The sequence below is a fragment of the Acanthisitta chloris genome, unplaced genomic scaffold (assembly GCF_000695815.1).
Source record: "Acanthisitta chloris isolate BGI_N310 unplaced genomic scaffold, ASM69581v1 scaffold18500, whole genome shotgun sequence".
NCBI classification, from domain to species: Eukaryota; Metazoa; Chordata; class Aves; order Passeriformes; family Acanthisittidae; genus Acanthisitta; species Acanthisitta chloris.
This window is the reverse complement of record NW_008653946.1, coordinates 69281-79049: the sequence shown is the minus strand read 5'-3', so window position 1 is coordinate 79049 and position 9769 is coordinate 69281. Positions and strand designations below refer to the sequence as shown.

The 9769-nt window shown below is 43.6% G+C and overlaps 1 protein-coding gene across 1 annotated transcript in view; it reads left to right on the top strand.

Annotated features, from left to right (window-relative positions):
- Positions 1-9769, top strand: part of LOC103809987 (hemicentin-1-like) — a gene marked incomplete at both ends in the record, with an annotated part of 78531 nt that overhangs the window by 1627 nt on the left and 67135 nt on the right. Inside the window, 4 exon segments of the mRNA XM_009082867.1 lie at positions 848-1006; positions 1554-1676; positions 5700-5871; positions 6880-6986. Coding sequence (XP_009081115.1) covers positions 848-1006; positions 1554-1676; positions 5700-5871; positions 6880-6986 — 561 coding nt within the window.

Genomic DNA, 9769 nt, shown 5'->3' with positions numbered 1-9769 from the left:
GTAGGGAATGGAGCTGTCACAAGAGCTGGAGCTGAGCAAAACATGAATGAGAGTGACCATGACACCAACCAGTGTCAACTCTTCCTTGGACTTTCTTTTCCCTTTGGAATTGTTGATGTTGCTGCTGGTGAGTCAGTGACAACACTCTGCAGGGACCATTCAGTACGTAGAATAAAGAAAGGGGATAAATTATTAGAAGCTGAATAAGTATCTGTCTTTAATGTCCCAAAACAGGAGCAGGGAGGTGATTCTGCCCTTGGACTAGGTGCTAGTGAGGCCACACCTTGAATCCTGTGCTCAGTTCTGGCCCCTCAGCTCAGGAGGGACATTGAGGGGCTGGAGCAGGTCCAGAGCAGAGCAACGAGGCTGGGGAAGGGACTGAGCACAAGTGCCATGAGGAGAGGCTGAGGGAGCTGGGGGTGTTCAGCCTGGAGAAGAGGAGGCTCAGGGGAGACCTCATCACCCTCTGCAACTCCCTGACAGGAGGTTGGAGTCAGGTGGGGGTTGGTCTCTGCTCCCAGGCAACAGCAGCAGGACAAGAGGGCACAGACTCAAGCTCTGCCAGGGGAGGGTTAGGTTGGATCTTAGGAAGAGATTTTTTAGGGAGAGAGTGCTCAGGCATTGGAATGTGCTGCCCAGGGAGGTGGTGGATTCCCCATCCCTGGAGGTTTTCAAGCTGAGACTGGATGTGGCACTCAGTGCCATGGGCTAGTGACCACGGGAGGGTTGGACTTGATGACCTTGGAGGTCTCTTCCAACCCAGTTGATTCTATGAAAGGAAGCTTTTTTGTTATGTTCTTTTTTTTAATCTTTAAAAGTGCTTTGTTTTTCTTCTGCTTGTGAACAGGGTGGTGGAGACTGTCCAGAGATGAGCATTGGGGCAATAAAGATTGCTCTAGAAATTTCCCTGCCTGGTTCTTTCATCTATGTGTTTACTGATGCTCGATCCAAGGATTACAGACTAACCCATGAAGTGCTTCAACTCATCCAGCAGAAACAGTCACAGGTACAGGGGGTTTGCATTCTGAGCTGGTTTATGTATTTAATGCCTTGTTTTCTCAATAACAAAGGGTAAAATTCTGCTATGTGAGCCTCAGTGGAATCTTTTACAGAAAGGACCATAGTACTGCCATTTTAGGAAGCTTTATTTTAAAACAGAGAGTTCACTGATCTGGTTAAGAACCCCAGACTTAAAGGAATATTCTTTTTAATATTGGATATTAGGTAGTGCAACTTAACCTTCTACCAGTCTATATATTCTTGGCCAGCTTACCACAATGTGAGTGTTTTTATCTTGCTCTAAAATAAGTCTTCTGTGACATACAGGGCTGATAGATGAGTATCATTTCTAAAGGGCTTTTTGACTGTTCCTTTTCTTCTTCATTGGTTTTTCCATCAGTGCTGAGTACAGTGAGGCTGTCCTCCAAGCAAAGTAATAAATCCATCCCAAGTGGCACAGTTCTGCTGTCATGCATTAATGCTGTCTTTGCAGTGTTTTCTTTAGGTTTGCACCATGCATATGCCAAGTGACTGACTTTTTTGTTTAAATCCAGGTGGTATTTGTGCTGACTGGAGACTGTGATGACAGGGATCATATTGGTTACAAGGTCTACGAAGAAATTGCCTCCACGAGTTCTGGTCAAGTTTTTCACTTGGACAAAAAACAAGTTAATGAGGTAACTTTGCTTGAGTTCTGCTATATATCTAGAAAACAAGGCAGGGGTTGGACTCTGAATCTCTGAATGACCTGATTGTGAGTTAGGGAGCAGAAAGGGAAATTCTAAATGTGCTGCTGTTGGTATGTGGACTCTGTCCCACCTTTCCTGTCCTTCCCTCAGGATCCAGCTCTGCTGCTTTTATTGATGTTGGGGAAGTGTGAAGTGCCATACCTAACCAGAACCTCACCAACTTCCCAGAGGAGATTCTTTAAAATCAGGAGCAGTTCTGGGCTCTGGGCAGCCCAGTGGCAATTGCACTCTGGATCAGAGTACATTATCATCTTTAAATAAGCATTTTGTTAGCAAGCAGAGGATTTCTGATAAGCCTGAACAAAAAAGTTCCTCACATTATGGACAGGCAGGTGTGAGCTTTCAGTTTTCCATTGTTCACAGAGTGTTGGTGGTAACTTTTAATTGAGGTTATTGCTGCAATCCTTTTCCCACCTCTGCTGCCTTCCTGTTAAATCTCATTCCTGACCCACTGCCATGAATGACTCTTTTCTTTGAAAACTCCAGTGAGTCTGAGGCAGAAGTGAAATTTCAAAAGTGCATGAGAAAACAATTTGGAGAGAGATGAAATCACATGGTAGTTATCTGGAGAGCTGGAGTTGTTTATAACTGTTGTAAACATTCCCCTTTGGATTCCCAGGATAGGCAATAACTAGATGAGGTTTTTTAGTAAAAAATTGCTCCAGTTTTTTCCTTTTTTTTTCTTTTCCTAGAATTTGGACAATGGCAAATGTTGGAGATAAATTGCAGTTTTCTACTGTTGTTGCCTAGAAAAACTGAAGTTGTTATTGGGAAGTTATAGGCTCTTGGCAGTAATGTGAAGGTGATCAAAAGAAGGGACTTCCCAGGGGATTTATCCTCCAAATGTTTGGTTAAAAATTAGAGGGAAAGAAATTAGCTGTTGGGACTGTGCAGTTCCTGACCTGCATTTTGCTATTATTTATCTATGAAGGGTAAAACTTCTCTCTGTGACACTTGATGAAATCCCTTTATACAGAAGGGATCATGGTGGAACTAGATGGTCCTTAAGGTCTCTTCCCACCCAAACCATTCTGTGATCCTCTGATACTGCCAGTGGGAATTGCTCTTTGCCAGGGCTGGAGTTTAAGGATAAAGTTTCTGTTTGATTGGTTTGATTTTGGTTTCTTCTGTTCTCGGGAGGTAGAAGTGAACAGAAAAAGCCACTTGTAGGTGCTAGACAATGCTGTGTGTTGGACTGGAGCTGCCATGCTCTCTTTTCTTGGCTGCTTCCCTCTGCTTTCTGAGCTGCTTGACACTTCCCTGTTCCTAGGAACACTTTCTGCCTGAATGGCTGCTCTGTCTGGGCACCTTGGGCAAAGTTTTTAAGCAGGGAGTTTCAGCAGCCACTTTCACCTCCTTCCAGCTTCATCTCAACATTTCCTGTAGGCAAATAATCATAGAACTGTAGAGTCATAGAGTCATAAAATAGCCTGGGCTGGGAGGGACCTTAAAGATTGTCTAGTTCCAACTCCCCCTGGCCTGGGCAGGGACATCTCCCCCCAGCCCAGGCTGCTCCAAGCCCATCCAGCCTGGCCTGGAACACTCCCAGGGATGGAGCAGCCACAGCTGCTCTGGGCACCCTGTGCCAGAGCCTCAGCTACAGCCAGTGACCTGCACAACAACCAGAGGATGGTATCAGTGGGTGCTATTCTTGCAAGGGTTTTTGAGGGGGAGGGAAAAATACAGCCCATGGCCCCTGGAAGGAGATGCAATTATATTAACCAGTGTAAGAGGTTGCCTAAGGTGAAAAAACCCTACTCAATCACTTCCAGAAGTCTTCCACAATAACTGCTGAACAAGTTGCAGTAAAACCCAAACAAAAAGACTGAAATGATTGTAGTGAACATGAAGCTGTGTCTGGGCTCAGGGGTTGAAAATGAGTTGCCCCAAATAGAACCTTCACTGCAGGTTTCAGTTCTGGATCAGAAATCCTGTTTTTTTCAAGGGCTGTATCCCCAACGGGTGGATGCAAAGGACCAGGAGATGTAGCACTAATCTGCATCAGCTGTTTGTGGCATAGCCTCCAGGCAAGATTCAGCAGAAATAAAACTTGCCTTCCTTTTTCTCTGAGCAGTCGATGATGTGTAAAGAATGCAGTTTATAAAAGCTCAAACATGCTCTGCTCTGGGCCCAGAGACAGCTAATGCTGCACTGTGGATTAGGGAACAGCTACAAAGTCCCTGGCTGGATACCCTGCCAAGCCAACCTCTTGTTAAAACATTTTTGATTATTCTACCCACCAAAAAAAAGCCCAAACAAAGCTATTTTTAGGGTATAAAGTTTCAAACCGTTGCTCTTGTGCTTGCCCTTTGAGCATGAAGTGGAGAATGAAGCAATATTCTAAGCTAGCTACAAGGAAACACAGCAAAACATTGCTTGATGCACATCCAGTGCTTGTGTACTGAGAGGACTGGGAAAACTCCAGGGTGGTGTGTATGGCCTGGGTGGATGTTTGCATGATGCTACATAGGAAGCAATTTGAAGTTTTGTTTCACTCACTTAGAAATGTAAAAGGCTTTTCTACTGCTTTACAATGAAGGTGACAAAGCCAAAAGCTCAAAATTACAGCCCAGAATGAAGGTTTCTTGCCTTCTTTTCTCTCTCTTCCCAGACAGGCATTCCCTGTGTTCAGAGAAAGGGGACAGGGAGCTGAGAGCTTCTGCTCTGAAGATACATATTGTACAGTGATTGCCAAACAAGGGAGGGAAAAACAAACAGTTACAGCTGGACTTTCTCTGTTTTCTGTGGGACTTGGAGGCTCTGGGAAAATAAACTGCCACCATGTACACAAGGACTGTCACAATGCAACTGCAGAAGGCAGTTAGAGCAGGCAGGCTTAGCTCTTGGGGTTCCTGCTTTGAAGAGCTTGAGATTCAGCATGAAACTTTTCAGCCATGTGGTTTTTATCCATCTCATAGTGATAGATATACTTTATGATTTATCTTCACAGTATGATTTCACTGTTGTATTTTTTGACATGCATTTAAAGGCATTATTGGAATAGTTTTCCTCTTTGGGTGGAGTTATGAACCTACATTTACTGAAGCCATGAAGCAGTTAACTTGAAATCCTCTTGCGTTGACTGCTTGAGAAACATTCTTGAGACCCAGAATAAACAAATGGGAATAGAGACCATGCTCCATAGATTTTCCAGGTTTCAGTGTGCATTCCAAGAACTGACCTGACAGCAGGGCAGGTTGCAAGAGCTAATTCTCTGGAGAAATGCTGTAAATTATTTCTGTATTTGCCCTTCCCCCTCTAATAATATTCATCAAGTCACATTTTGGCACAACAACAAAAGCTGGTGTTGTTTTGTGGGCTTTCTGCAAGGGTCCCAAAGGAGAAAAGCAACCTACTTCCAAAGCAGTGTTGCAGCAAACCTCTCTGGAATGACAGGCTTGGAAAATGGATCTCCTGGAGTTGCCTGTTGACCTTTGGAGAAAGATTTAGCTACACAGCAAGTTGCTGCCAGACTTCAGACAGCTTGGTCGTTCTGCTGCCTCCCATTTTCAATTTTCATCTTGAAAACCTCTCAAAAATTCATGAAGTTTTATAATTCCTTTGAAAACTTACCTATGGAGTTGAGATCCTGGAATTAAACAGAATCTTTTCCATATACCTAGTACAAAAGAGGTGTTATACTCATCTCAGTATATGTGAGTAGAACATTGAACTGTCCTTTGGAAGCATTTGTGGACCCAGATGTATAATTTCTGAAGGTAAAACATAAACTAGTTGTGTAGAGAAGTATCCAGGTCTGTGTGTGGTCTCATGCTGACCATGGCTTTGGTAGGATCTTCTATTAAGATCACATTTCCTTGAAGTATTAATATTTGTTTTAAACAAATCAACATGGGATCTTTATAATAGAGTAGAGACAAATATTTCAACAGAAAATATTTCAACAGCAAATACTGCTGACAGTATAATAACTGTTTTTTTCTCTTTTAGGTGTTAAAATGGGTTGAAGAAGCAGTTCAGGCCTCCAAAGTGCATCTCTTGTCTACAGACCATCTGACCATGGCTGTGAATACTTGGCAGATCCCTTTTGATCCGAGTCTGAAAGAGGTTACAGTGTCCCTGAGTGGTCCCTCACCAGCAATTGAGATTCATGATCCTTTAGGTGAAGTGGTTTATACCCTCGTTTGTGATAGCAAAAAAATGGGAATGAAAAATCACTTCTGATGTTTTAATTTTTCCCCAGTGTTCCATTTTTTTGACTTGGAGGAAACTGGAAAACTTCCCTATCCTGTCCACTTCATCTCACCTCCATCCTGTGTCATACTATCTGTCTTTCCATTCAAAATTGCTGGAAACTTTTGTGCTTCATGTGTTCACTGAACCATCGTTTAACCAGTATGGAGGTTGTTTTTTATGTGGGGAAAGACCAGCCCAGGCCTGGGTTCCTTGAACTGTGAGAATACTGAGAATCAAACCCTGTCTCATGTGCCCATCTCCAGCTGAGCAGTGTGTGGTGGGGAGTGCAGTAACAGATTTGGGTGCTAGTTTGCAATTGAAGATGTTTTGAAGAAATCTGTTGTCTCTGAATGACTTTTGGCTAACGATAGGGCTTAAGTTTTAGTGTCTTGGAAATATTTTATGTACAGGATGGGTTCCCTGCAATGTAACCTGCTCTGTCCTCCACTGAGGCATTCTTTATTTGCAGGAAAGATGTTTGCTCAGTGTCTCTCTTCCAACCATTACACACTCCTGTGTGCAACTGTCAGACTTAGATCTCTGTTTCCCTTGCTCGCAGCTCAGCTCCAAGCACTGACATCCACAGAGATTCACTGAAGTTGGTCGAGGCATGTCTAGTAAGGTCTTAGAAAGGAACACCAGGACATCCCATTCTCCACTTTGCCTTTCCCTTTAGTGCTCTGAAAGTGCCAGTTGTGCTTTAGTGCTGTGGGCACTTTGGGGTCAGCCTTGAAGGAGCAAAATGCCTCTGGAGAGAACCAGTTCCTGCATACAACCACCCATATATAAACGAGCATTTTTAGCATTCTGGCAAGGAATTACAGGGAATTTTGACTGTTGGAAATGTCACTGACTGCTGAGTAACAAGTCTAAAAAATAAATCGGTACAGAAGAACAATATTGTATTTACTCCCTGTCTTTTTTTTTTTCCTAGGCAAGCAGCTCAGTAAAGGATCAGGTCTGAATGAATTGCTAAATATCCACAACTCTGCAAAGGTAGTAAATGTCAAAGATCCTGAGCCTGGAACGTGGACAATTAAGGTAAAGTTACTGCAGAACTCATGGAGTGTTGTCCTACAGCCTGTAAGGGAGTTGTGTAGTGATGTATTATGTCATGAGATAAGTCTGTGTTACAACAAATGTCCTTTCTGACCTGTGTGTTATGGCATATTCTGAAGGCAGGGGTATAAAATTCTTAGCAAGATGCTAACACATGATCATAACATACTCAATATCATCATCATGGCTCTTCTCCCAGCTGAACAGCCCCAGCTCTCTCAGCCTGTCTGCACAGCAGAGGTGCTGCACCCTGTGATCTGGTACCTAATACTGCTGTATAGTTCTTTGTGTAGGTAAAGCTGCATGATCCCATTCTTGAATTGATGTGGAAACAGTCACACTGGTATAGGTCCCTTCCAGCTCAATATTCTGTTCTAGAAGTGTAAATACTTTTTGGAGGGGAAGTCACCCGTGTGAAGTACCTTTATGGCCAGTGCTGAGTGGGTCCCTGCTGTGCTTTGTCCCTGCCCTAAGCACAGAGGTAGTTTGAAAAGGATTATTAACTCACATACAGCACTGTGGGAAGCTATTGATCCTCTGCAGAATGGGAGCTACAAAGGCATGTTGAGCTCAGCAGCTCTGTGGAGAATTGTTGGAGTGGCTGTCTAGGACTGGGGGCTTATGGAAAGGAAGGAGAGGGAGTTTTTATATGGGCAGATACTGACTGGACAAGGGGGAATGGCTTTAAACTGAGAGAGGGCAGGGTTAGATTAGATGTTAGGAAGGAATTGTTCCCTGTGAGGTGCTGAGGCTCTGGCACAGGGTGCCCAGAGCAGCTGTGGCTGCTCCATCCCTGGGAGTGTTCCAGGCCAGGCTGGATGGGCTTGGAGCAGCCTGGGCTGGGGGGAGGTGTCCCTGCCCAGGACAGGGGTTTGGACTAGGTGATCATTAAGGTTCCTCCCAAGCCAACCCATTCTAGGATTTTATGAGCAGAAATGCTGAAAGACTTGGTATAGAGACAGCCTGTTGGGCTGTTAAAAAGGGAAGAGTTTAGTCTTGATGGACATCATAACATCAGCCACGTTGGGTACTGAGACCTTTTCCTACAGTCATTGCCTTAGTGTTCAACTCTGTATCCTGTTGGAGGCTTTTAGGGTAAGTAATCAATCTAGCAAACATTCATTGACTTGTATACTTAGCTGTATTTGAATCTAAGTTTCATGAGCAAGGCAGGTGATACATTTCTTTATACTTACCTGCATTTTGGGCAATATTGTGATGTTTGCAAGACAGGAGAACATCTGTGACAAAGAGGTGTTTGCTCTTTTGATTATACTCATCCAGTCAGGGAGGGGAAACACTAATCTGCAATAGCAGTGATCTGTGTTAAACTACACAGAATGCAAAGAGACTCCACGAAGAAACTAACTGGAAAGCAATCCTTTGGGATGGAGTTAATTTCTAGGTGTTTGCCAAAGACCCCAGCTCCTGGGCATGACAGTGATGGATGCATCAATCACTGTTGTTAGTGACTGTGAACAGTTTAGAAGGTTATCCTAAAAATTCACAGGCATCCAAAGGGTTGAGTAATTTATAAAGAGAAATGATTTCCCAGTGTATTTTTCTATGGATTGTTTACTTGGCTTTAGTCACTGGTTTGGTTTATTTACACAAGGATTTTAAGGCTGTGACTGAAGACTTCAGCTTTGTGAAAAATTTATTCACACCATAAATTCCTTATAGAGATGCATCAAGCTGTAAAAAGAAAACTATTGCTGAGTTTGCCTAATGAAATTTTAACTGGCAATTAATGCTTGATACCATGAGTTGTTTGGCACAATTAAAGATTTCTTGGTATTGTTAACAGCTGGTTTGTATAAAAAGGCTTTAGTGGTGCTTTTTCTGAGGTGGAAGGCTAACCAAAGAGAAGGAAATAGGTTGTTTTCATCAGATAGACATCCATTGGTCAGTGTTTAGCACCTGTCCCTGGGCTGTCAGCTCTGAGAAACTACTGTTTAATTTAAATATTCACATGCAATGCTATCAGAGCTGGTTCCTAAACTGCAGGAGTTCATCTGTCTGAGAATGGATCAGGTAACACTCTCTAGGTAAAGCTCAGTGGAAGCTTCCATAGGCCTGAAGGGTGTGGAAGTCTGTGAGGAGGAAAAGCTGTGGGTTCCTTTGGCAAGTAGCAGGATTTGTTTCCTTTCTCAGCACAGGATTGTAGAAAGGAACATACAATTACTCTGATTTATCTTCTCTGAGATGAAAGACTTGCAGCAAAGCAGCTGTAACCCCCAACAGCCTGAAGCTCAGGCTGCTCAGGAGTGGGTGGGGGTTGTGGGTGATCTGTTGTTCACTGATTCCACCAGAATGACAAGGTAAGGGCTAAAAGCAGAGAGTGAGAGGGACCTGTTCATCCTTTGGTTTGCAGCTGAGCCCCTGGCTGGGGAAGAGAAGCTCCTTTAGCACACAGTATTGATGGAAGTTGTTCTGTGCTGCCACTTGTTTCGTGCTGTGCAGTGTTTGTGATGTTGCTTCTGTCTCATGGGTAAAGACAGTTTTGTGCATATTTACCAAAGGAGCTTAGTAGTACAGAAAAAAGTAAGAGAAATTATCGTGGCTCTGGAAGTTGTATTGTAGCTCTTGAGATTCAGACTAGATGTGAGGAGAAATGTTCTCCCTGTTGTGGTGTTCAGCACTGGGATATTGCCCAGGGAGGTGGTGCAGTCACCATCCCTGGAGGTGTTTCAGAGGTGTCTGATGTGGCACTGGAGGATCTGGTTTAGGGGTTCCAGCAGTGACAGGTTAATGCTTGGACTTTT